Source organism: Melampsora larici-populina, assembly GCF_000204055.1.
Source record: "Melampsora larici-populina 98AG31 unplaced genomic scaffold MELLAscaffold_9, whole genome shotgun sequence".
In the NCBI taxonomy this organism is placed as follows: Eukaryota; Fungi; Basidiomycota; class Pucciniomycetes; order Pucciniales; family Melampsoraceae; genus Melampsora; species Melampsora laricis-populina.
Genome location: NW_006768773.1, coordinates 421,093 through 448,288, shown reverse-complemented (window position 1 = coordinate 448,288; position 27,196 = coordinate 421,093). Strand labels below are relative to the sequence as shown.

General features: G+C 40.1%; 6 protein-coding genes across 6 annotated transcripts; 5 read left to right on the top strand and 1 right to left on the bottom strand.

Moving 5' to 3' along the window:
- Positions 1 to 62: 62 nt before the first annotated feature.
- Positions 63 to 3,341, top strand: MELLADRAFT_34639 (uncharacterized protein; the record flags this gene model as incomplete). The annotated part of the gene is made up of 1 exon (XM_007407608.1): positions 63 to 3,341. A coding segment is annotated over one exon (3,279 nt), but the record flags the coding sequence as incomplete, so codon positions are not given.
- A 1,583-nt stretch (positions 3,342 to 4,924) lies between these two features.
- On the top strand, positions 4,925 to 6,515 carry MELLADRAFT_27990 (uncharacterized protein; the record flags this gene model as incomplete). Its single annotated transcript, XM_007407609.2, has 7 exons — positions 4,925 to 4,967; positions 5,039 to 5,093; positions 5,178 to 5,537; positions 5,854 to 5,964; positions 6,054 to 6,138; positions 6,246 to 6,296; positions 6,384 to 6,515. Coding segments are annotated over 7 exons (837 nt in total), but the record flags the coding sequence as incomplete, so codon positions are not given.
- A 4,305-nt stretch (positions 6,516 to 10,820) lies between these two features.
- MELLADRAFT_124112 (uncharacterized protein) lies at positions 10,821 to 11,692 on the top strand (the record flags this gene model as incomplete). The annotated part of the gene is made up of 6 exons (XM_007407610.1): positions 10,821 to 10,938; positions 11,021 to 11,092; positions 11,195 to 11,293; positions 11,394 to 11,441; positions 11,522 to 11,590; positions 11,667 to 11,692. The coding sequence occupies 6 exons, from the start codon at positions 10,821 to 10,823 to the stop codon at positions 11,690 to 11,692; spliced, it is 432 nt and encodes a 143-aa protein (XP_007407672.1).
- A 995-nt stretch (positions 11,693 to 12,687) lies between these two features.
- On the bottom strand, positions 12,688 to 13,374 carry MELLADRAFT_104299 (uncharacterized protein; the record flags this gene model as incomplete). The annotated part of the gene is made up of 1 exon (XM_007407349.1): positions 12,688 to 13,374. The coding sequence occupies one exon, from the start codon at positions 13,372 to 13,374 to the stop codon at positions 12,688 to 12,690; it is 687 nt and encodes a 228-aa protein (XP_007407411.1).
- Positions 13,375 to 21,736: 8,362 nt separating this feature from the next.
- On the top strand, positions 21,737 to 22,664 carry MELLADRAFT_96292 (uncharacterized protein; the record flags this gene model as incomplete). Its single annotated transcript, XM_007407611.1, has 4 exons — positions 21,737 to 21,758; positions 21,799 to 21,899; positions 22,054 to 22,227; positions 22,287 to 22,664. The coding sequence occupies 4 exons, from the start codon at positions 21,737 to 21,739 to the stop codon at positions 22,662 to 22,664; spliced, it is 675 nt and encodes a 224-aa protein (XP_007407673.1).
- A 2,706-nt stretch (positions 22,665 to 25,370) lies between these two features.
- MELLADRAFT_96291 (uncharacterized protein) lies at positions 25,371 to 25,742 on the top strand (the record flags this gene model as incomplete). The annotated part of the gene is made up of 2 exons (XM_007407612.1): positions 25,371 to 25,512; positions 25,603 to 25,742. The coding sequence occupies 2 exons, from the start codon at positions 25,371 to 25,373 to the stop codon at positions 25,740 to 25,742; spliced, it is 282 nt and encodes a 93-aa protein (XP_007407674.1).
- Between the last annotated feature and the right edge of the window lie 1,454 nt (positions 25,743 to 27,196).

The following is a 27,196-nucleotide window of genomic DNA, read 5'->3' as shown; positions in this document are numbered from 1 at the left end:
CTTGTCCTTTTTTCGTCAAAGTCTAGCCTAAACCAATCAGATCTCAGAGTACATTCAAGCTCAGCTTGATTAGACATTTACCTTCACATCTTTTGGCAACCTTTATCCTACTCCTCATTGGCTTTGTCCATCTATGTTCACTCTATATCTTCTCACAAGGGTTTTTACTGTCTCGATTGACCATCAACGATCGATCGTACTGTGACCCTACTAGCACCAGCAGCACACCATGTTTCATCGAGCCAACTCACTCAAAGGCGATCATTATCCTCATCGACGCCTTGCGCTATGACTTTCTATTACCACATCAAACTGATCTCATCACTCAACCGCACGTTCACAACCATCTCACTCTCCCAGCTCGACTCACCAAGTCACAACCTCAAAATTCCGCTCTCTATCACTTTGTAGCAGATGCACCTACAACAACCCTACAAAGGCTCAAGGGTCTTACAACGGGTACTCTGCCTACCTTTATAGATGCTGGCTCAAATTTTGCTTCCGTGAATATGGGCATCGAGGAAGATAGTTGGATACATCAGCTCAAATCGATTGGAAAAGTCATTGGGTTCGCAGGCGATGATACTTGGATGACCTTGTTCGGCAGCTCTCCTTCCACGGACATTGGATCAGCATCCCAGTACTCCGAACAACAGACTGGCTTCTTTCACCCGAATCTTACCTTTCCCTTTGAAAGTTTTAATGTCGAGGATCTTGATACGGTTGATGCCGGCGTCGAGCATCACTTGTTGAAGATGATGACGGGCTCAAAGGATCCAAATGACTCTGGTTATCAAGTCGATCAACATTGGGATATTCTGATCGGGCATTTTCTTGGCCTCGATCATGCCGGTCACCGTTTCGGCCCCTCTCATCCTTCGATGACATCTAAATTGTCACAATACAATGCATTCCTAGAAACCATTGTCGATCGATTAGATGAGGATACCCTTTTAGTAGTCATGGGAGATCATGGTATGGATTCCAAAGGTGATCATGGAGGTGACAGTTTCATGGAGGTCTCGAGTGCCTTATGGCTCTACTCAAAGACTAAGCCCTTGATTCAACAGCCTGAAAATCTACCAGATTGGTTATGGACTGAATCAGACTTCATAGAGCTTGAACCTTCATTGGGCAAAGTGCGTACGGTACCTCAAATCGATCTCGTCCCCACAATCTCACTCTTGTTGGGTTCACCGATTCCGTTCAGTAATTTGGGTATGATCATACCAGAATTATTCTATCGACCGATGACCGATACTTCTTCAACTGCTTTACGTGCTCGAAAGATTCAAAGCTATTCTTCGCTTGAGAGTCTAGCTTTATCAACTTCCATCAATTCAGCGCAGCTCTTATCATTCATTGAAACTTATGCCGGTACATCTGATTCACCTGGTCAAGATTTGGCACCTCGTGTCCCTGAACTGAGAGAGTTGCATGCGCAAGGTATGAAGTTTTATGGAAATCAAGAGTTTGAAAAATCCTTTCAAGCCTATCGTCAATTTGGCTCTAGGCTCTTATCGCATTCTCGAACCATCTGGGCAAGCTTCAATCCTAGTCTGATGTTCATTGGAATTATCATCCTTGGACTCAGTGTGTTGGCCTCCTTTAGACTCATGGATAGTACAAAATGGACTACTGCCGGTTCAGCCGCTCCGATTCGATTGATCACTATTACGGGTGTTTGGGTCGGATTACTCGGCTCAGTACTTGGGCTGATAATATCTCTTTTGAAGTTAACATCCACCTCATTAGTCTCTAATATTTTGATCGGGTCTTCTACTGGAATCTGTCTTGGAATGATCTTCTATAAATCCACCAGTCCAATATGTAACTTGAAGACCTGTCTCAAAGAAACATGTCCATCATTCGGTTCGTTGGCTTCAGCCATACCACTTATCTTACACGCCTTGACGACAGGAAGCAATTCATACACTGTTTGGGAAGATAAAGCAGTGCTTTACTTGATCTCGATTTGTGTACTCTTACCGATCTTGATCCAATCTTTGAATGCTCCTCAGAGTCGATTGAGGAACAGATTATTCTTCTTTACAATCTTGTTTGCGGTATGCGCGAGGTTGATTTCCACTTCAACAGTGTGTCGAGAGGAACAATATCCATTTTGTTCGATTACCTTTTATTCGAGTTCGACAAGTTCTAGTGCACCAAACTGGGTGATGACAAGTTTGATACCGTTGGCGATCTGTTTACCTATTGGTTTAGCTTGGTTTTTAGGCATCGCAGATTCTTATCGAGGTCCGGCTTCAGTCTTTTTTGGATCTGGGGTACGACTTTCATTATTATGTGGAGTACAATATTGGATTAGTGATTATATTATCTCGAATGGAGATCTTAGTACGAATCCAGGATTAAGAGAGACAGGTAGATGGGTCAAGACTTTGGCAGCAAGATTTGATTTAGTATTATGTTTATTGGGTGGAACATTACTTTGGTTTCTGTTTCCACTTTGTATTGATGTTCAACGTGAAGAGAATGAAGGAGTTGAGAAAGGAGGGAAACCGAAAGTCTTGGTGATCGGATTTGCTAATTCATATGGATCAACTTATTTGATGTTCTTATCATCTGCTTTTTGCGTATTATTCCTTGTGGCTCAACCTACTGGACAAATGGTACTTTCGATTAGTTTGATTGCTATACTTACTTTAGTGGAGATTAATGATAGTTTGAATGATGTTAAATCATTAAGAGTTTCATTTGAATCAGCTGTCAATGCAGCCACTCAACAAAAACCTAAAACTCAATCAAAAGAAAATCAAGAAGAACCGATTAAAGTTGAGAGTACTAGGTTTTTATTGATTTCAGGTCTAAGTTTATTAAGTTATTTGATTTTCTTTGGAACTGGACATCAAGCTACATTTTCATCTATTCAATGGAAAACTGGGTTTATTGGATTTAATACCGCTAATTATCTTTGGTCACCGATCTTGATTGGATTAAATACATTAAGTGGATTTGTGATTACAAGTTTATCGATCCCATTATTTAGAATATGGAATTTTAGTCCAGTGATTTCGATTAATCAACCCAACCCTTCGAATGGAAAACGCAATCAAGGAGTTCAAATCGGATTAATCAGTTCGATTTTAAAAGATAGTTTAAAATTAATTATTTATCATACGATGATTTGTTTAAGTTGTTTGATAAGTTGTTCGATCTTAAGAAGACATTTAATGGTTTGGAAAATCTTTGGACCTAGGTTTATGTTACAAGTTTTGATTGTTTTATTGGTAGATGTTTGTTTGAGTTTGTTTTGTTTTGGTTGGGGAGTTGGGATTTCGATGAGAAAGGTTAGAAGAGCATTTGGTACTAGAAGTGTTTAAAAAGATAGAGAGAGAAAGAGAGAAAGAAAAAAAAAATTAGATTTTTATTTGAATTTATAAGGATGGGTTTTTTGTTTTTTAATGTTGTGGAAAGTGTGTGTGTGATGCAAATGTTTATTGTTTTGTTTTTGAGGTTGAAGTGAATTAATTATTTGATTGAAGGTGATATTTTGAATTGAGGTATAGATCAAAACCAAACCAAGTATGTTGAGAATGAGTCATTTTTGCCAATTAAACCAGTGTATCACTGACCGCTAGAAATAGCTCTAACTTAACCCAAGTCCAATCGTGCAAAAGCTCACGGTAACCCGAAGCCGAGGCACGAGGGACTTGCACATTAAACGACATCTCTGGCGTGACCAATAGCCCCAAAAAGTGAAATTTGGGTCACTTTTGGATACAACCCATCCTATCTCATTCAACATTACTTTGATGTTGTTTCTGAAACTGGCTGGTATGAGTTCAGCATCTTGTACATAACTTCTATTAGAAAAAAAAGAGAATCAAAAGTGCCAGCTCACAAGAATTGAGCTGGAAAACGAGTAATAAGTTTGTTTAAGGGAGTCAATTGACCATCTCTCGAGCCTTTTTAAGGGTACACATAACAATCTTAGCGGTTGAAATTTCAAATCTCAAAATAAGCAGCCTCAATGAATCAACACGATCATGAGCTCTGTCGAGATTCTGAAGAGGCCATTTCCTTCATAACTCGACAGAGCTCATCTGACTGTTTTTTTGAAGAAAATGCATTTGTGGGTCGTGGTGTAAAAGCGAAGTGAAAAAACACCCACCAAAAGGTGGCTATTAGTCACGCAACGATTGTCGTTTAATGTGCAAGCCCCCTGTGCCAGGGGCGGACGAGTCCGAGAAAAATCACCTGGCACAGTGGGCTTGTTGTTAAGCTAGGAAATAGCTGAAGGTTGTGAACAATATTGAGACTGATATGAAGCCTAGAATACAAGTGACTATTAAGCTTGCGTGAAGCCAGAAATCCAAATTTAAAGATGATGATGAGAATGAGAAGTGGATGGATTGTGTTTCATGGGTTTAGAACAATACAGAGTATGGGTTTAATCCGGTTGACAAATAATAATTTAGAGGAAACAGAGTTCAAGAGAAAGAGAGAGAGAAACAACTTGAAGGTCGAGTGATGGAAACAGAAAATTAAAAAAATAAAAGAAATAATCAAGGTAATCAAGGTAATCAAGTCAATCGGAATACGAAACAAGAAAGTAAAGAAACAGAAAACAGAAAACAGGAAACAGGAAACAAGAAACAAGAAACAGAAGATAGGAAACCAAGTGAATTCAATCAATCAATCATAAAGAAATCGATCAAAAGGAAGAAATCGAACAAAATTCGAATTTAACTCATCATCCAAAGAGAACAGAGTCTTTAAAGAAAGGAAGTAGGAAATCATATCAAGAAACCAAACAATTCAAGTGATGAAAAACGATTATCAATTTATCATTTCATCGAATGTGATTTCACTATCAACTACTTTACCATTACCTTCTTCATTACCAATCCCATTACCATTACCATCACCTTCAAGCTCAACTTCAACTTCAACTCCAAATAAATCAACTTCAAATGAATACAAACAATACCCATTCTGGCTTGGTGGTTAGTGAAAGCTTTCGGATAATAAACTTTGATTGATCGAATAACGAAGATTTTGTTTTTGAATGCTTAAGGGATGGCAGCTTCAATGGCAGCGATTTGTACACATCCATTAGATGTAGCTAAAGTGTAAATAACACAAACTCTTTATTTATAAAGCTTTCAAGATACTGATCGGATGAAATCTTGAATGTATGATTTTGTTTTATATAGACGAATGCAAACCGGACCATCAAGATCAATGATTAAAACACTTTTTGTAGCCATCAAATCAGATGGAATCATCAAAGGAGCATATACAGGTTTATCAGCTTCATTATTGAGACAAATGACATATTCATTAACCAGATTTGGAATTTATGATTCCATCAAAACTTTAATTAGTTTACAAAACTCATCATCATCATCATCAAATCCAGCGAAAAAAAGAATATCTTCTACTGAAATGGTTTTAGCTGCTAGTTTGGCTGGTGCGATAGGTGGGTTTGCTGGAAATCCTGCTGATGTGATCTTAGTGAGGATGACAGGGGATATTAATTATCCGATTCATCAACGTAAACTTTATAGAAATTGGTGAGTTAAGTTTGGTGATTATGATGTCTTAATTTTGATTTTTTTTTGGTTTCGGAATAGATTTGAGAGAGAGAAAGAGGATATTGTTCCTAGATTTTAGAATTTGATAGAATTCATTGATGTGGTCTCATTTATGATTCACCATTGATAACTTCATCTTTTTCTATTCTTTTAGCTATTATTTTTTCCCCTTATTCTAAACTTGGCTGATCAAATTCTGATCCGAGAGTCATTGATATTTTCTTTCATTCCTTTTTTTATACTTTTCATTTTTTCTTCTCTAACAATTCAAAATGGATCACTAAATCTTTTTCAGCTTTGATGGATTGTTTCGGATGATTAGAGAAGAAGGAATTGAAAGTTTAGCTAGAGGTTTGGGTCCGAATATATCTAGAGCGATTTTAATGAATGCAAGTCAATTAGCTACGTAAGTCTTTTCTTTTAAATTAAATTCCTAGGGTTCTTTTTGAAACTTATGAATAAGATTTTTGTCTTTTTTGATGGGGCTGAGAGTAGTTATGATAGTTTCAAATGTACTTTACTTAATACTAGATTTTTCGATGAAGGGCTTTATTTGCATTTTTGTGCTAGTTCAATGGCTGTAAGTCTTTCGGAGATTTAAGAAATTTTTCTTGATTTGCCCGAGTATATCAAGTAGCAAAAAAAAGAGAAACTAATGAGCACACTTCTTTTTTGTTTCTTTTGTAGGGAGCTGTAGCTACTACGATTTGTTCACCATTTGATGTTGTCAAATCACGAGTAAGCGTCTTTCAATTTTTGTTCATCAGATTGAATACACAAAGACCTAGGAAGTGTTGATTGATTTACGATCGTTTTTGTTGATAGATAATGAATACCACATCAAAAAGTACTACAGTTATAAGTGTGATTAAAGAATCATTTAAAAATGAAGGAATCGGTTGGATCTTTAGAGGATGGACACCTGCGTTTATAAGACTTGGACCTAATACAGTGTAAGTAATCTTTTCCTAGATTCAAAAAGATAAGTAGATCGATAAGAATTTGGTATGAATGATCATTTCATGTTTTGTTTTTTGTGTAAAGATTGATCTTTGTTGGATTAGAACAATTGAAATTAGCTTGGGATTATCTTCATGATAGGTGAAATGAGTTTGATATACATATATAGATACTGATTTTGTAAATAGATTCATAGAACATAGAACATATAGAGAAAGATATAAGTAGCACCACAGGGTTTATTGTGGAGACATGATCAATTTATAATTATAGTAACCTTGAGTTTTGTTTCTTAATAATTTTCATTTTTTTCCTTTGGACTTAATTGGATTTTTTTTGGTTTGATTTTGAGATCAGGTTGGCTTTAATTTAGATTTTTTTAACATGAAGTTTACTTTATAGATTTGATTTATTATAGCTTTTGATTGATTGATGTATGTAGATAAATTGGTGAATGGTATTGGTGATCCAAGAATAGATTTGGAATTTTTACACTTGATTTTTAGTTACCTAATCATGATATCCAACAGTCCAACAATTGCATTCAGATTTCAAAAGACCAGATGCCATCTTGATGAAAATATGTAGTCAGCAGAAGGATTTTACTGGTTGTCCCTCAACATCACCCAGAAGGTCATCATATTCAAAAGTGCAGATAATAAAAAGGTTTTACTTGAAGTGTCAGCTTACGGCCTTTGTGCCTTGCTAGTTCAACATGAGCATGCTATTTCTAAAACATTTTGAACTTGAAAGCCATCAAGGTAATGTCCAATAAATATACCATAGAGTGGTGCAGATTTGATAGGTCATCTCATGGGAGTATTCAAAGGTTCCCATGTCCTCTATCAATGGTCCTCCAGACTCACAGGAAAGTGGAGGCTTATGTCTATATACTCCTTTATTGAAGCTTCTTATTGGAAGTCACTTTATTGTACTGAATGGATCCTGGTAACTGATTGCTATAATCTTTGTTTTATTTACAAATGAGTTGGTATCATGTATGTAATATACTTCACGTGGAATTCAGGTGATTGAGATTGTAGCTCATTTGAGAGATTTTGCAAGTGATCAAGTTAATTTTGTAATCTTTTTAAATAGTAGGGGTACACAAACATGAAGACCCGACCTAAAAACCCATGGACAAAACCCATGACAGCCCGGTTGTTTTTTGGGTTTTGTCCAACGGGGAAGCGGAAAACCCATGGACAAAACCCAAAAGACAATCAGGTTCTCATGGGTTTTTAGGTTGGGTGTTCAAGTTTGTGTACCGCTAGTGTTTGAGATTGTTTGAGCTTGTGGGTTATTTAGTGGTAAAGAGATTTTTACACTGGACATTTTACACTCAATGTGGAGTGTAAATCTATTGAATGTAAAAATGAATGTGACATGGGGTAATAGGGGGTTTCAAGTTTTTTTTTTTGCATAATTTTTATAAATCCAAACAAGTATGTGTTTTAATTTGGGACGCCTAAAAAGGTGTCCTGCTTTAAAACCTCTACGCATATTTTACAAGAAAAGAACAGCAAGGCTGCCACTATACTATGCCTATACCGCACTATACTATACTGCATCTGAACTATACTTGGTATAGTATAGCGCTAAACATAGTATAGTAATATAGTTGAAATATACTCAGTATAGCTTACATATACTGAAGTATAGTCAGATTCGTTTTTGAAAACTTGTATAGGTGTCTTTCAGGATATTTGGTAAATCCAACTATACTGGGTATATTTTTCAGTATAGTATAGGTACAACTATATTGGTATAGTTGTCTACTCATGGTATAATATACTAGCATAGGATGATGGCAGCCTTGACAATGGGCAAGTTGATGTAGCATAAAAATACCCAAAAAGGTACATTTTTGTTTTCTATTATCCATTATGATTGATAACAATATCTTAGATTGTTTGCTGGACAACCATTCATTTCATTTGTGTAGGTCCTCATGATGCCAATAACTTTGCTGAGATCCTTCTCAAGTATATTCATCAATAAAAATTGGGCTCAAAGATAGCTGGTATGACAGCCAATAATGCTGGTGTAAATGGAAAGCTTGGACGCTTGATATTGCAAGAGCCAGACATTACCTTTGACAAAAATCAGCTTATGGGATGCTGCACCCACATGATCAACCTGGCCGCCAAACAAGGCCTCAAAATTTTTGGAGACAATGCATTTGATGATGATGAACACCTTCCTCTGTCATTAGTGAACATTGTTCAAACACCCAACAACACTTCTGTCAACTTGAACACTAGCTATGCTCCTGTACATGGTCTTGCTTTATACACTTGGAAAACACCTCAACATAGTCAGAACTTTGCTAGTGTCATAGCTTTAGTTTGTGATCTTCAGACATCTTCAGCAGACAAGGACCAGAGGAACTAAATTAGCCTACCGAGATGGACAAAGGCAAGGACGATGTTGAGGTACAGCAAGATCAAGATGCTTTTGACTTCTTCCAGTATTGCTCTGCCTCAAACCGCAATGAGGAAGGCCCCAATCAATCACAACCTGAGTCAAGTGATCATGTCAACCGGCTCATGGTTGATGTTCCAACCCAATGGAATTCATCGTACTTCATGCTGAAGTGAGCTCTTTGCTTAAAAGAAGCTTGCGTGCAATATTGTGAACGCCAGGCCCCAAAGTATGCGTTATCTAGGTTGGAATATGTTGTGTCAAAGGAAATTTCCTACGATGCACAAAGTGATCCCTGTTTATACAGTAATCAACAAGGGTTTGATGAAGGTATCATCGTGTCCGGGTAGTGTTCGCTCGTCGACGAGCGCGCACGACTTCCCTTTCTGCCTCAAAGGGAGTTGGTGTGCGCTCGTCGACTAGCAAAGCCGGTGTATGTTATCTTATCATTTCACAATCTTGACCAATGTTTTCTTGTCCTGAACATTGTTAATCTGTTCACTTCAGGTCAAGGATAAGTATGACCCTACTCAGCTTATAACCACAGCAAAGGACATGTTGAAGAAGCTCAAAGACTACTCCCAAGCAGCACTTAATAAACCAGCAGCGGTTTGTGCAATGATTTTGAACCCTTGGCTAAAGTTGAGGTTCTTTGAGGTAAGCATGGATTTAAATGATGATTCATCAAAGTTGATAATATTTCCATTAACCAAATATGCATGCATAGGATCGAGCACAGTTTTTTCCAGAGTATGGCATGACTCCCAATGACTTCAAGCAACTGTTTCTTGACCAGGCATCAAGCTTTGCCTCTGTTTCTCCAACTCCCACACTCACAAAGCAGAAGCTCAAACCAAATCAATTTGCCAAAGCAATCAACGGAACCAAAGAATCAGCTTCATACTCCACCATTGAAAGTGAGATTAGTTGCTATCTGGGTGATTGTGACCGTCATTGCGGTGACATATTATCTTTTTGGAAAGCAAAGGAGTAAAACCTACCAGGACTTGCCAAGATGGCAAAGATGTACCTTGCAATTCCAGCTACAGGCACACCATCTGAGGGAGCCTTCAGTACGACAAAAGCAATTACAAGTCCTCGAAGATCTTCTCTCACTCCTATGAGTGTGGAGATGCTTGTGTGCATCAAGGAGTGGTTTTGAATTTTTGGGCCTATGTATTTCCCTCACAAACTTACCACATCAGGTTCAGGAAAACATATTGTGATTGACAACGATTGTGAATCATGATCAATTTCATCATACACTTTTCATTTCTTTTTACTTTTCTTTTTTTTCAACTCTAGTCTGTCTCTACCGTCTTGTTTTCTACTTTTGTTCATCTTTACTGTCTGGACTATTATGTTTGTCACGTCTTTAGTTTGAAACCGAAGTTTTTGCTCACAAACCGCGGGTAGGGGACTTTACACCAAACCCCCCGCACCCGTACCTTACGGGGCACACAATGTATTGGGGGCGCAAAACAAGACGTTTCACAGGATGACCATGCTGAATTGGGCGTTGGCTGATTTCTTTCCGCTATTCACTCATGCGGCTCCCTCTTGCAAGTTGCACCCTCGGGCATCCCCATCTCCAAAAATCCTCCGATGCTTCCGCTCCACTGCTTTGAGTCACTCGATGCAATTACAATTAGCACGGTGGCTGAGCTACTATCAGCCATGCCAAGTGTAGAATGATCAAGACCCTAATATATCTTCGACTCTGAGGTGTGTTACCATACCAATGGCTGTATACAAAATAAAGATCTAGGGTCTATGGCAAATAGAGTGGAGAGTTTTGTATATGTATTGGACCTCCCTCTAATACCCTTTGTACCCCAGCTCTCCATCAACTCCCGCCTCTGAAAGCTTCATTTTGTCATGAATCGATTTCGCGTTTTCATCTTGTACTTCGCGACCCTTGTGGGTTTTGCCAGGAGCGAATTCGTTGTTTGCAATGCGAGCCCAGGCTTAGTCAGTTCTCAAGGTAACACCGTTGGTGGGTAATATCGTACCTCTTTAGCGCATTTCTTGGGCGCGACATCCCATTTGATGGCAATTGATTGTCATCTATTCTTCAGCTTGCTATACTTCTGTCAATGGAGGCACGAGAGAATACAAGTGTCCATGGGGAAGGTGTAACGCAGCGACAGGTGAGCAGTTTACCCTCTTCCAGTCCCTCACTTTTCTCATCCCAGTGTCACAACTCACTTACATTGCCCCTGCTCTTTGAATTCTATTGGTCCGTCTATCAGCCACAGGATGTCAAATCAACAGCCATCAATGGAAACCGGATGTTGAGTTTACTTGTGACAAAGATTATAGCCTACCGGTCGGAAACGATGTGAAAATCAGTGAGCCACGCACCATTCGCGTCCTCGAGTTAGAAAACCGGGCATTGCTTTTATTCCTCCGTGTGGAATCATTATCATCTAATTGCTTGCGCATTGTTAGTCTGTGACGCGAACAAATCCTGGAAGACCAAGTGTGATCGGAAATCCGGTAAGTCACCATCCAATGAGGGACAACATTCACAATACTTTTATACTAACCATATGATCACATCAACAATTCTATTGTAGGCCCGGATTGTCCACACAATAGTGAAACAAGCTATGAAGCTGAATGCAACATCATCACCAACCATTCGCGTAAGCCTGCCTCAAGTTTTTATCTTGACGAGTATTGCATCCCACATCGCTGATGCTATTGTGTAAAACCTTTCAGGTTGCCATGGCTGCGTACCTGCCTAGTACACGAAAATGTTGAATCCCTTTCATTCAACGGGGTTTCTAATATATAAAATGCCGCCTGTTGCTACTTGAAGCAAGATCAATCCAAAAAAAAAACTTTGAGACTATTTCTCCCTTGCATGTCCTGGCCTTGTACTCCACTAAACCTCATCCCACTATAGCGCTTGCTATGCGCCACGCTGAAAACACACACAGATTGAAGAATTGATCTCTTATGCCTAAAGATTTACATCACACAAATCTTGATGGCTGGATTCTTTTCCTCGCGTTTCTTAGCGTCCGTGGCCATAGCGCGGTTTGGGAGTATTTGGCCACAAGCGCTGTTGGTGTAGCGGTTAGCATTGAAGCCTTCCATCATAGAACAGCTTTAGTCCGGGGTTCGAATCCCCGACAGTGCAATTGCTTTTAGTTTTGCTGCGCGGACGACAGCATTTACGCACTGAATTGTCTTGTTGTCAGTTTGGAGGGTGGCTGTGTGTGTCGGTGAGCCTTCTTGCCATGATGTGGAGTTTCTTTTGAACAAAGAGCAGGAAATAAAAGGGCTGGGAAGGCAGCAAAAGGTGAGGGACAGGTTCAGGTGTCAAGGAGGGGGGGCAATCTGCAACTTTTACTGTTTGGAAATCTCTTGTATTACTTTACAAAGCTACTCTAAGAGGAGCTCTCTAATTCAAAGGAGTTATATGTCATCTTTGATTTCTTCCCTATCTGGGGCGCTCTACTCGCAGAGGAGCTGTTGTAACCAAGATTATTATTGAAATCAATCTCTTTTTGGTCCTAGGTATTATGGAATGTTCTAGGGTTGGAGTATGATCGATAGGGAGTTTAGGTTATAGGTTATAGATTTGGAAATTAGGATGATTGAGAGGGTTTTCAACTATAGGAAGTTTCCAAATTTGGAATTAAGGAAGGATAGATTTTTATATTACAAAGGATGGTGTGGATGACCGGAATGTAGGTCTTTTAGGAGGGTTTAAATTTGGAAAATTGGGATAGCGTTATTCAAGTTCACACTGAAGTTCAGATTTCTCACCTTTCTCTCCTTGTCTGTCTGAGTCATCCGAACTGCTTCCTGATTCTGAACCTGAATCACTATTTTCACTATCTGAATTTGAAACTGACGATGAGTCGCTTGAATTTCCTCCTGACTCCTTGTTGCTGTTTGACGATCCTAGCGATGGTGAAGATTTGTGTAACCTACTCTTCTTCTCTTCTTCTGTTTTTTCTGAATCGTCTGAATCGCTTCTTTCGCTCTCTGACTTGTTGTCACTGTCGATGAAGTCGTTATGCGGGTCGTCTTGGTCTGATGAGGAATTTTGAACACTTTCCTTGGGCTGTCTAATGTTGGCTTCAAGACTCGATGTCGTTGGGAAAGGCAGTGGAATCGGAACGTGTCCTATGAAGTTCCAAAGGGGGTGTGGTTCTAGTTCTATAAACTTCTGCAGGTGTTGTTGTGGTGTAACTGGGTTTCGTAGCTGCCTCTTGGGTTCTTGATTTACCGGATTGTTGGAGTTGACTATGTCGTTTACCAGTGCTGTACTGGTTTGTGCTGACTCTTGCATGCTCGAGCTAGGTCCTGCCTCTGGTTGAGTTTGTCCTGTTTGACTGGCATTGTCTACCTCTAAACCTTGCACTCTTCGGCTTGCTCTAATGGCTCTCGCTACCGTTGATTCTGTCTTTGTCATATTCAAGTCTATAATAATCAAATTTCTCTACTTGTCCTTGGTTAAGGTCTTTGTTGATGAATTGAGTTTGGTACTACTATTATGGACTAGTGACAGACTTGTGTTTGAAACGATTTTTAACGATTTTTATTAAAGTAAAAGAGTTAATTTGATTGATGATTGTGATGATTATAGTTATGTAAAGTTTAGCGTTTATTCTCAAAATTAGTTAGTATTAGTATTAGTTTATTGTAATGTGGTTTAAAATTGAAGTAGTAATTACGGATAGTAAGTTTGAGAAACAGGGAAGAAAGGAAATGGATGAAGGGATAGAGACGGGAAAGAATTTGGGACGAGATGTTTGTAAAGAAACCTCTGATCTCATTTCTTTGAGTGAGCGGGGATACGTCATACGTACCCTAGGTGCAGTCATTGGAGATTCTTTGAATCCGTCCTAATCCTCCCATTTCCATTTCCCCTTTTGATCTGTATCTCAAACCTTGGTTACTACCATTTTGGACCGGTCTTACATTTCGTGCCTTGAGCAAGAAGCAAGAAATCCCTTATGAATCTCCTATAATACCCTGCAAGACCCAAAAAGGAACGAACATCATGAACGTCCTTTGGACGAGGCCATTGCTGAATTGCTTCCACTTTTTCCGGCATAGGCCTTATCCCATGTTGAGACAGCAGATGACCAACAAATTGAATTTCCTCCGCATATAACAAAGATTTGGGCCCACTGAATTTCAATTCAGCTTTGCTTAAAGCCTCCAAAACCAATTTGACATGTCCCTCGTGCTCCTCATCAGTCCTGGAATGTATAAGGATATCATCCATATAAACCTGCACAAACTTATCCAAATAAGGCCGAAGTATGTCAGACATCATACGCTGAAATGTGGAAGGGGCATTCACCAATCCGAAAGGCATCACTAGCCATTCGTAGTGGCCGTACCGGGTACTGAACGCGGTTTTTGGGACATGAGGAAGAGAGATCTTCATTTGATGAAAACCCTGTTGAAGATCAAGCTTTGAGAACCTCTTAGCGCCATAAAGCTGATCGAAGCAGTCCTGAACCATGGGAAGTGGATGGCAATTGCGTTTTGTAATAGCGTTAACTGCTCAATAGTCAACACAAAAACACAGCTTACCCGTAGCGTTTTGAGCAAACAAAATTCGGGGAAGACCAAGGCGACGTAGAAGGCCTTATGAAACCGTTGCGTTGAAGAGTCTCCAGACGAGAGCGTAACTCCTCCAAGAGTAGAGGCGACAAGTGTCATACTGGTTGATACACAGGGGCTGAGTCCCCTGTATCAATTAAATGCTGCACGACTCTCTCTTTTGTGAGAGCTTTCTTGACCGGGTCGAACAAATTTTTGTACTTCGCAATAATGTCCAATGCTATCTTTCGTAGCTTAGGATTGGTAGTAACGACAGTGGGCACCTCAGAGGGAGTTTCCTCCCTAGGGCCATTTTCTGTGCATATTGTGCTCACGGAATCTTGTTCCGCGGTCCAAATCAGTTCATCAATAAGATAGCACTCGGCATTCTTTCGACGAAGGAGCCGTCGAATAGCTCCTCGACTGAGAGGCTTATCCTCCTTGTTAACTTCCATAACATTATTAAGAAGATGGGTTCTTATTTTCGGGGCCTTGACCGCACAAGGATCAAACAAGGCGGTCTGCTTATTATGGCCCACTAAAGTCCATTCTCCTGACCTCCAATCAGTGACTAGAGCATGCTTATTGATCCAATCCATACCCAGGATCACTTCGTAGTTCCCCAACGAAGCGACGCGGCATGGCTGCAAAAAACTCAAACCTGATAGGTCAAACTTAAAATCTACCAATCGCTTACAGACTTGGGGCTCGCCCCAAGCACCATAAACAGTTGGCTCCTTAGTATTAGCGTAAGTCGTATATCTCAACTTTGAGACAAGACGGCTTGATATATAGGACACGCGGGCGCCTGTGTCTATTAAGACCTTAATGGCGACTTGCCCTACAGAGAGGACAAAGTCGACTTGGTCACCATCCGAGTTGTTGTCAAGCGCAGCCAAGGAATCAAACTGATCAAGTTTGACTTCTCCAAGAAGTGAAATAACGGGCTCGCTGGCCGGCAAGAATGCGTTACTCGCATCTCTTGTTAGGCTGGCTGGGTCCAATGAGGACCCTGATGACACCATGTGTTCATCACATCTTGACCGTACTCGTGGTTCTTTGACGGCAAGGATAGACTGTACGCACTCAAGATTATGCACTGTGGCGACAGAAGGGAAATTATTACTCATACTTATTTTCTTACATGCATTGAGAGGCTCATCCTCATTAGCCATTATGGCGCACTCAGAGTCAACACTAACAGAAACCAGATTAATTGCATTAGATAAACATGCAGGGGTTTCTACAGATAATGGTGATGACAAATTAAGACTAGGCAAAAAAGAGAGAGCAGCTACTTTCTTGCCTGATCTTTTGACGCTGTACCTGATTGTTTCTCACAGTGTCATTTTACTACTCACTGGCAGGCCAGTGAGTACGTCCAGCTCAATCCAATCTCAATCCAATCTCAAATCCAATCTCAATGTTTGGCCTAGAGTAGCAAACAAACAACCTTCCAGAGTGAACTGGAATTAAGTTTGGTTGCATGTCCACACATGAAGGTGTCAGAATGTCTGGAAGGTTCAAGTGATTATGCAGCCCATGCATATCCCCCACTCAAACATGATTGGAGGTCAAACTGATATTGAACTGACATTGAATTGAGATTGGATTGCGGTTAATGGAACTCACTGGCCTGCCAGTGACTAGTAAAATGACACTGTGTCTTGCCGTCAAAGTAATCTTTAATCATTGTGGAAGTGGGGTTTGGACACAACTTAACCTCCATCATTTCAAAACGATGGCCCCACTCGTTACAATTGTAACACTTAAGGCCATCAGTAGTCTTTCCATTGATGTCCGCCACCATCTTCCTCGATCGCTCGCGTTGTTGATGGTTTTTGTCCGACTTGCGTTTCTTGTTTCGCGAGTTGGAAGAGTCAGAGACCAAATGGACCTGATCCCGGCGTCGAAAGTTGTTCTGACGAGCCGACTGATTTCGACGGTTGTCCGATGATTTGAATTTGGAACCAGACGGTTGATTCCCGTTATGAACTCCTCGATCCGAGATCATATCGTTATCCTTGCTGATTGCAATTTGAGCGACTTCGTGGACTTTAAACACAACACCTGCCCTCTTATACCGCAAAACTTCATCCTTGACATGTTGAGCCGCGCTCCCGTGGTGCAACCGTTTGACAAAATCTTCAGTTGGGTTGTATTTGTAGTCGACGTGAGAAGCGGTGATCATGAAGTCTTGATACTTGGTCCAAAAGTTGAGCACTGATTGGGCAGAACGTTGCTTCAGTGCCTGGTGTTGATTGTCAATGCTGGTTATGTCAACGGTAGAAGGAAAGTGAGCCTTGAGGAATTTTAGAACTCCTTTCATGGTGAGTGGCTGTTTTTGGCGTTTCACTACATCTGTTAACGCAGTGAGTGCCGAACCCTTGAGGTACTGATAAACCATTGGCACGAAGATGGAGCTGTCGATAAAATTGAGGGCCAAGGTGACCTTGAACTTATGAAGCCACAAGGAAGCGTCCTGATCCATTCCTCCATAAAAGGCTTTAACATTGCCTGCTCTCTTCAACGCTTTCAAGGCATCGGCGACATTCTTGATAGTCGTAACATGGACGCTTGCTTCATCGGGGCTATCGTAACTCTCGTCGATAGGGGCAGGAATGGGCAGAACGGAGGCGTAGCGAAGATTGGTGGAAGATACCCGAAGAGAGAGTGACTTTACCGGCTTGTTGTCTCCCAACATCATCGACTGAAGCTGTCTGCCGGCCCCGCTGACCGACACGGTTGAAGGCTTAGGCGATGCACCTTGAATCGCCGGGGAAGGTGAAAGATGAGGTTGTGGCAATTTCGCATTGACAACAGAAGACGGAGACAAGTAGCAATGTTTTCCCTTGTCGGCTGAAGGTGCCAAAACTTCGTGGACGTTGTCAACCAACACCGTTTGAGCCCCTGATTGATCCGATTTACCCCTGGAAGCTTCTGAGACGGTATCTGACTTGGCCGTAGAAAACTCGAGTCGACTTGGTCGTGGAACCCTGGTCGTAACCGTTGCCGACAAAAGCCGCAACGATCCTCGAGTAGGGGACAGTTCTTCCTCTGGAGGGACGTAAGTCAAATACAATATCTTATTGACCGATTGATGAGGGGTTGCCGAGAGTGGTTCCCTAGGCTCGGTAGGAAGCAGATTCCCATATGTATCGCAGCCGAGAATGGCAGCAACATCCTTATGAAGAGACCGGAGGATACTTTGTTCATATTGATCGAGATGAGCTTGGATCAATATCTGAAGGTCAGTAAATTTCATCGAAACTTCTGGGTTGTAGAAACGATCCCCTTTGGGTAGATCAGGAAGATGCGAATGGAGCACCGCAATTTGCTCGTCGGTGAGCGTGATGGTGTCTAAAGGATCCGACACCGACCGAGAGTCATTGTTGGTCTGTTCTGACGAAGACATTTCTTAGGAGCTTCTATCAAAAACGATGACAAATGGAAGAATTTTTTTTTTATCAGTTTTCTGTATTTATTTGACTGTCCATGTCTCATCATCTCCAACCTTGAGATGGAGAAAGAGATAGAAAAGTCTAGCTTTTCTAACTTAAGTAATAGGTTCAATACGCTAGGTATTGATGCTGGGCGCAAGACTTGCTCCTGAAGGACAGGAGTGAGGCTTGCTCAGCTGTGGGTGTAAGAACGCCTAGCGTTTGAAACATCTCTGTCAGGCGTCTGTGAAGGAACCTTACAAGAAGAATCTACGATCTCAGTAGAATGGGGAAAGGAGACCCTTAGAGCCCATATCAGGGATTGAGGTTCGGAGAGCCAAGACACTGCTGAAGGGTCTCCAACCCCAATCTCGTAGTACTGAGATCACAATATATAAAAAACACCCACAAAAACTTCTATCAATCTGAATTGCAAAAATAAATGATCCAAGTGGCAGAGAAAATTTAATCATGCGACAGCGTCACAATCTTAAAGTAAATTCACGGCGTAACTTTCTCGCAAGACTAGAAGTCTGTTCTGCCGTCTTCTTATTATACCGACGTACGTACAACAGGTAACATGAAGATTTCCATCTCCCGGATCTTTTCAACGCACGCAACGACATCCCCATGTGAGCTTTTAGGGAAGCCCCCCCTATCCGTAAGCTGTGACCTGACCACGCTACCCCGTTCCTCGGTTTGTATCTATTGAGAAAATTGATCACATTATCCCTCGTTAAAGGGCCGCTGTAATCGGCGCGAGGAAATAGTGGCGCGTTTGAGTCGCCACGGACGCTATCTAAGATACTCTTGATTGCACGTAAAGGGTCTAGGGAGTTGGGTTGGCGTGACAAACATAAAAACTGCGATTCGCCAGGAGCGGCAGTCTTTGCGAGGCGAATCCGTATTGTAGCATGAGACAAATCGCTATTGAAAACCACGTCTTTTCGCCTAATGAGAACGAGAGGGTGATCCTGGTTGAAAGTTAGCTCACCCAGCCGAGCCAAACCCCAAAAGCCGACCAATAGAAGCCCCTTCATGACTAAACCAGAAGCCGTCCTTTCGCTGAGTTTGGATACCAGCATGTGCAAGTCCATCAAAGAAAGACCCGCCCTGCCGCTTTTCCGTTTAACTTCAGTCTTGCTAGCAGCCTTCAATAAGAGTCGTATTCTGTCTTCATCCATGATGGGGAAGTCCGTATCGTGCAGAGTATGCCACATACGCAATCCTGTCAAATAACGCTTGATGGTATTACTCAAAACCATGTTGTCCGTCTCATTACACCTGCACCATGAAATGAAGTGATACACCGATGCCCTTGTCGCCGGGAAAGTCTGGCCATCGAAGTCCTTCGTTGCCTTGAAATAACGGTTAACGGCCGCTGCGTAGTGGCGTTTTGTCGAAGGTGCCCAACCATGATTCAAGATGAACATACTAGCGCTGTCCAGATGGCAAAAAAGATCTGGACTTGATTGGCAGAGAACCATCGCGGCGTGCATTAAGAAGGTGATGAATTATCAAATTCCAGAAGTAGAAGGTTTACTTTTTGGGGATACTTGTCAAATGAGAGGAACGAGGTCAGGCGGTATTTCGATTTTTATCATTCGGCTCTCTGCTTTTGTAGTGTCTAAACCGCGCGATAGCTTATCAGCGTTGTTGTTGTTCGAAATCACCCTGACCAGTTGGAGGTCACAGTCGTTACCGATTAACAGCTCCTGGATGCGCTTCCACTCCTCATTAACCCAAAAATCCTTTGATTTGCGGTTACGTGCCGCGCCCTCCGTGGTAGTGTTGTCAGTAAGACAAGAAAAGCAGTTGCCTGCCACGTCCGACGTCGCTATCAACATCAATAGACCCAAACGTACCGCCACGGTCTCAGCCCAGGCTATAGTTTGCCTGGGTGAGTCGTGAGGTTCTGACCAACCTGGGATCCATTCAAATTGGGCCCAGCTTCGTCCGATGATGATGCCGATTCCGAAACTGGAGGAGGCATCTCCCACCCAACCGACATTCCTCACTTTGTGATCCGGGACTAACCTGGTTGGTCGTAAATCGTCTAGACAGGCCTTCCAGAAGAGCATGTCTTCTTTTACCGTAGGTGGCATTTTCCAAACACCTGGGGTTCTCCATGTCGCTACCCATTTGAAGTTCTCCGCAAGGTAAGCTTTCAATTGCGGTAAGATTAGTGTCAAGTGACCTAACTTCCCATTGAATTTTTCAACATCTCGCCTCTTGAACACAGTCTTTGACAAGAAGGAAACTAGATCCTGTTTCCGCTTTTGTAATTTCTTGTCAGGTAACGTTACTGTCTTCAATTTAGCGTTCCATAAAAACCCAATGAACTTTTGTTCATCGCTAAACTCGGAATACTTCGTTGAGTTCGTCTTAACACCTAACTCTTCACTAGCTCTTACAATCTCCAACATCGAAAGAGGGTCTGATTCTTCTTTGATCATAAGATTATCGTCGACCCATCGAAACGCTTCCACCAAGTTGAATTTTAATTTCATTAAATTCTTCCATCCATCCGCGGGGCCGCCAAATGAGCCACATCCAGCTACGCCACCGAAGGCAATTCTCAAGTCGATATAGATTAAACCTTTGAAATCTCTAATCGCCAAATAGGGCCACTGCGATGGATGAGTAGGTATCTGGCGATATGCGCCTTCCCAATCGAACAGACCAATTTGAACATTTTTGTTGAGAGTCTTGAAAAATTTTGCTACAACCTTGAAATCATCCCAAGTTGTGGCGAAATCCATCTTGTTGACGAATGAATTAACTGAAGGGACATTGTCGTCAAATTTTGGGAACGACATGTCATTTATGGGGCGAAATGTGCCGTCGCCATTTTCTACAGCCCCTAAAGGACTAGTACGAAAGAACCCCAGTCTATTATACACCTCCTGCTTGGTAAATGGACCATACATTCTATTTGCCTTAACTTCTTTTTCAATACTCTTTTCGATCTTTTCTCTTGCATCCAAGGCTGACTTATGATTCGGCGGTGAAAACCATTTGCATCCTTCTATTGTGTGTTTTGGAATCCCTTGGTGAAAACCGTCTATGAATCCATCTAACAAATATAGATAATCTGTTAATAATCCATATCTTTCTAGTTCTCTCTCCCATACTTTCATATTCATTTCACACCGTACTCGAGAAGGCCAAATGCTCGCTTTATTGTAAACAAGTGGAAGAACCTTTTCATTCTCTAGTTGAAATTCCATAGGTACACTAATACAAACACCAATTTAAAATACAATAAAAATTCATTCAGAAAAATTTCTAATTTTGGCTATGAACCATCTACAACAAACTCGCACTTAGAGTCAGATTACAAGTTGCTTACATCTTATCTTTTGAAGACAATTGCTTTCCATCTGCCTTTTCAGATTTCCCTTTCTCGTAGTTCTCATCGTAATTATCATTCAAGTTAAAGGTAAACCATGTTCGCTGGCAAAACCTGATTAAACTCCCAATCCCTACTACCAATTTCCAGGTTTACACGTCCACACAGTTAAGTCTGAATTTCACGCGCCTCATCCAAAATCCGTTTGTAAGATACAGAGCTCAAATCACTCTCAGCAAATCTACCACAATTCATTCAGCCCTCAAGATAACAAGTCATGATACATCTCAAACCTAAAACCCATTGGTCTCTTCACCCACTCAAGATGCACTGACCCTTCATGAAGTGGCTACCAAGCAGGCAGCTGTAACCAAAAGAATATCCAGCAAGGTCCGCATCCTAGACCTGAAACAGAGCAGGGTCAAGGAATGCATCGATCGGGTTCAAGCTGTCACATAACTTAAAGACACCTTGATCAATGTATTTCAAGCAATCGAAAAAGCTGATTGGGAAGCTGCTACACAACACATTCAACGTGCCAATGGAATCAATCCAGAAATGATTTGTAGTCAATTTGCAGAAGCAGTGGTGGTAGGCAATTTTATAGAGTCTTTTGAATTTCTTTACTGAAGACAAAATGAATGCCCCTTATATGTTTATTTTGTCAGCCTACGACCAATAATCCTGAACCACCTTTGATTGCTTTAGAAAACTTTAAAATCAATTAACTGGAATCTTTTTGAAGGCTTTCACTCAGGCTGCTAATTCAAAAGATGAAGCTGCTACTATTCCATTCTTCAAACTCTTTCCATTTTTAGGGTCCAAAGCATCTGAGGCTGGATTAGCAGCTTACTCAGATTTTGTACGAACATTGATCAGCCTTCCTCGACCAACAGGAACAGGTCCCAACCTAAACCACGTCTTCCTCAACTGACTTCACTCTTCAAACAACTGGCTCTAATCATCGATCAACATCAGCCAATGATAGACAAGTATTATGGTCTTCGATCGATGGTCACTGTTATTACCCAACTTAATATGGAACTAGATCGGAATGCTAACTGGATATTATCAAATTGGGAGGAAGATGGTCAACCTCAACGTGAACGAGATTACCAATTACTCATTTCCAGCACTCAATCAACTTCTTACTACTGGTACTACGATTCACAACCCTCTAGCAAGATTGATCATATCCAACCTCAATGTTTCTACTCCAACAACTTCATATGCAACATCCTCAATCAACTTGCCTATTGGACTTCGAAGTTGATTGCGATCTTTTGCGGGAAACGTTCATTGCACTTATCTGAGGGCAATGTCTGGTACCTCAAATGTAGTTGCTGCTGCTATTGATAACGAGATGCCCGATTTGAAAGCAATCGATGCCACCATCGCCGAACTGACGGGTATGAGTGGATGATGGCAGGAGGTTTTTATATGCACGATAATGAAAATCAAGGATGTCATGAGGTAATGAACAGTTTTCCTTAAATCAGTTCATCTCCTTCATCTCATCAGTCATCAAAACTAAACCATCTCAGCTACTTTACTTCACCACCATCAATACACATAACAATGAGGTAGATTCAATCATTCTCTTAGACTTGACCATCAAAAACTATACATAACTAATGATTCATTGTCACATCCTACAAGTTACGCATCTATTCCAACACAACACACTTTACCACCTGATTAACAATCCAAACCAGATCCAAGCTTATCAAAAGGTCCTACTAATGACTTAGCAAGTCAACATGTTAATCGATCTTCACTTCCTGATGTTAATCATAAACTTAATGGTAATGATTCAAAACCGTTCTTTCTTTCTCACAAATTTATATATCATAATCTGAAGTTTCTGTTCTTCATATAGTGGTGCCGAACGATTGGTCAGGAAAAACCCAATTTGAAGAAGATACAAATAAATCAAGATTGGAAAAAGAAAACAAAATCGATCCATCTGAATCATCATCAGACTTAGGTAAAATGCCTACTAAAGAATCTTCCAACAAGCCTCCAAATCAACATCAAAACAAAGCTAAAAGGCCAGCCGATCAAATTGATAAAGTTCCTAAAAAAGCTAGAAAAGAAATTGAAAAACTTGATCTTCAATTTAGTTTATTATCTGTTTTGAATGTAGGTGTGATCGCTGGTGTTGGATTTCCTGTTTTTGAGAATTGGTATAGTAAGAGATGGGATAGAAGGATTGTTAGTGCTACTGTTATTGGATTAGGTGCTTTGTTTAGTAGTCAAGGGTAACTTTCAATCTGATTTTTATATATTGTATTTTTGTTAATGAATGATGTTATGGGTTTTTTTAGATATTTGGGCGGATTGTTGTATAATCGAAACAGACATTCTTCTTGAAATCTCCCGGTTCTTGTAGCTTAGATTAAAGAGAATAGTGGTAAGGGTTTGATTTCTTTTTTTTAGAAAATTCTTAGATGAGGAACGGTACGCTGAAGCCGAATCCCACAATTTTGTTCGGAAATGGTTTATTCAAGTCTGGGAATCTCGGATCGACTTTTTGATCTCAACTTGACAAGCTACAACATTCAAAGAAGACCCAATGGAATTGATTCGTAAAGTGGTCTTCTCTTTGTTCTCATTGTGAGGGTAGGTGCTCAGGAAGAGGACTCTGGGCTCACTAATTGGGCAAATTGGTGGGTATGATGTCAAGAACTCTTATTCTTTATTTCATATATGTAGTATCTACAAGTGAAATAAAGAAAGAAGAGAAAAGAAAGGAATAGCACTAGTAGTCTGTTGGGACAAATCCAGACAGACTACAGTTAAGTGACTCCTTAAAAGGAGATTATAAATAATAACTAGTATTATTATTATTGGCTGAGGGTTGGATCCAAGACCCTCCTTTAGTCTTCTGGTGACTGAGTTAAAGGGTGAGATAAAGATCACCAAACTAGTTGTTCTTATGGTCACCAACCTTGGGTTATTCTTATGGTCACCAACCTGAAAGTTCTTCTTAAGGTCACTAACCTGGGGCTGTTAGAGGTCACCAACCTAGTTTGTTTTCTACTTGGGGGAAGTAGAGGATCCAGAGGGATGTGAAGAAATGTATTACTTACTTTTAATCAGGAAGCTGATTAAAGTTTGTAAGAAGTTTATCACTAGTCTTATCTTGTAAGACTCTTGATTTTTACTTCTGAAGAACTTTAATATTGTTCTTTAAAAGTGTGGTGTAATAATTGCTTGAGGGAAATTCCTTGAAGGCTGAGAGGGGAGGGGTTTATATACCTTCCTCTCTAAACCTAACTATGGTGATATTTGTGATTATCACTACATTGGTTCAGGGTTGATCATTGATATATGTTAATGATTATTACTAGTAATGCTTAATTGCATATACATGTTATGTATAATATGTACTATAAGCATTTTAACTCTTGACACTGAGTTATGAGGTGTAAATAGTGTTTTGTTACATATTACATGTTGTTTTAAGTGTACATGTGTATGTAATGAGTGTTTCGGTACATTGTATTACATGTTACATATAGTCTAAACTCAGTATGTACATGTAATTTAATTTATACATAATATTTTTAATGTTACAAGTTAGTTTTGGGTACATGTATATGTACTCAGGGCTGACACTCATAGCGATTCATCATTGGAAACTTGATGGAATCTAACTTGGGATTTGGATTTGATTTGACAGTGGATCATACGAGTTCCATCAACTTCTGCAAATATCGGACCAGGGTTTGATGTATTAGGATTAGCTTCATCACTTGATTTAACTATCAACTTACAAATTGATTCAAACTCAACATTCAAATTAAATTAACTTACGAAGGTTTAGGATCATATGAAGCACCAAAAGATCCATATCAAAATTTAATCACAAGAGTAGCACGTCTTACAATCAAATGAGACCAAATCATTTCCAAATGGATTAACACTTCATATTGAAAATCAAATTCCATTGGACGAGGATTAGGTTCATCAGGTGAAGCGGTGATTGCAGGAATCTAATTAGGCAACAATTTAGGCAATTTAAATTTAGCCATCAATCAAAAATTAGATTATGCATTAATGGTAGAAAGATATCCAGATAATGTAACAGACCTCTTATTAGGAGGATTTTTAGCATCTTATTTAAAAGAATTATCACCAGAGGATTTAAATGTAATCTCAATCCCATTAGCCAAATTTTTACCTGAATTTCCAATCAATGGTAAGAAACTTTACATTGGTTTGATGACATTGATATGATTGATTTTGACCTCTTTTCTCATACTTTGTACAAACATGTTTCTTTGGCTAGACAGGTCTTACACCAAACAACACTCATCAACTGTTCTCAGCAACAGACAGTATGCTTTCAAGACCATGGGAAACTCAAATCTGAAATATGAAATTTACAGAATTAGGATCCATAAGCTGTTACTCAGTTACCTCTCTTAATTTGCCCCAGTTGAACTGTCATATATCACCTCAGAACAAGGAAAGTGAATGTATGTTTCTCTGAAATTACAAGCACAAAAGTAAATGATGAAATGACTTTACATCATTTTCTTCATCACAGTTGTACTGCTCATTCTGAAACTGTAAGCTTAGACAATTCAAGTCAACACCATTCATACAAATAAGAAGTGATTGCATATGAGGTGTTGAGCTTATTCACATCATGCAAACCCATTGAATTCCTCCAGCAGATGCAATCATTGACTTGCAAGTGACCAATTTCAAAACTTTGATTATTATTCAAACCCCATCAGCCTATTGAGAAAGCAAAAGGGAAGCAATTTGGCAATGGAGACTTTTGGAAGTCTTGTTTGAAAACTAAACACAAGATGATGTAGTACATACACAAGAAGTAGCTTTAGGGTTGAGATCACCCAGAGATGATGTTTGAGAGCTCTGTACCTAACACTCATGAGGATGCTATGTACAGGCACTTTCAATACTACTGTACCTATACAAACCTTACCCTGATCAAAGTAGATTCATTTTCTTCCAACCTCTTATCCCATTTCTACAAAAAAATAAAGCCAAACATTGAAGTCTGATCCATTGTGGGACTTGCATATCTTCCAAATCATAGATCGAATAGGCTTAGTACACTATTTCATAACAAGGTACCTAAGTACAGGCAGCATTGTGTCTCACATTGGTAATAAATAAACCTTGGTATTTGGTCAAAAACTTGTTGAGTGTGTATATCTGTCATTGGTAATCATTGATAGGTGGGTTGGTGATATACATTGGTGGGTATGGTTTTAATGAAGTCAATTATAAAACTCCATCTTTGCTGATTCATACAAATTCTGTCAAAGTGATTTCTTGAAGAGTCATCACAAGATCAATTATGATGGGTATTGTGTCACCTAGAAGACATCCAAAAGATGCCATCCACATTATGTGATATCTTGAAAGCGGCGCCCGCCGCTGATGTGCTAGTTACCCTTATAATTAGGATTGGGATTTAACTTCCCCTTCCCTTTCTCGGATTTCAAATAAGGGGACGGCGATCTCCTATTATTTTTCACATAATCAGACTTGAAGCTGTTCCTGAAATTATTTTTTTTACCGTTTCTTTGGTAGGCTGGTACTTTCAAATAATTGTTCTCTTCTTCGACCTCTACTTCTAAGTCAGTCGAGTTGTGGTTCTTCCCTGCTGGGTAGCAATTACCCGTAATTGGGCTAAACCTCTCTTTTTCATGACCTTTTGCGTAAGCTTTAACAAATATACAAATTATTATAAGCCCAAATTTTTTACCAGAGATGAATTTAATAATTTGTAAATAGCTTACGGTTATCATACTTCATTATTCTGCCATCGTGCAAAAGATTCGTTCTAGCCAAAGCATCCTCTAGGAATTCAACCCTTTTAACCGAAGGATCTCCCGGCGCTCCAT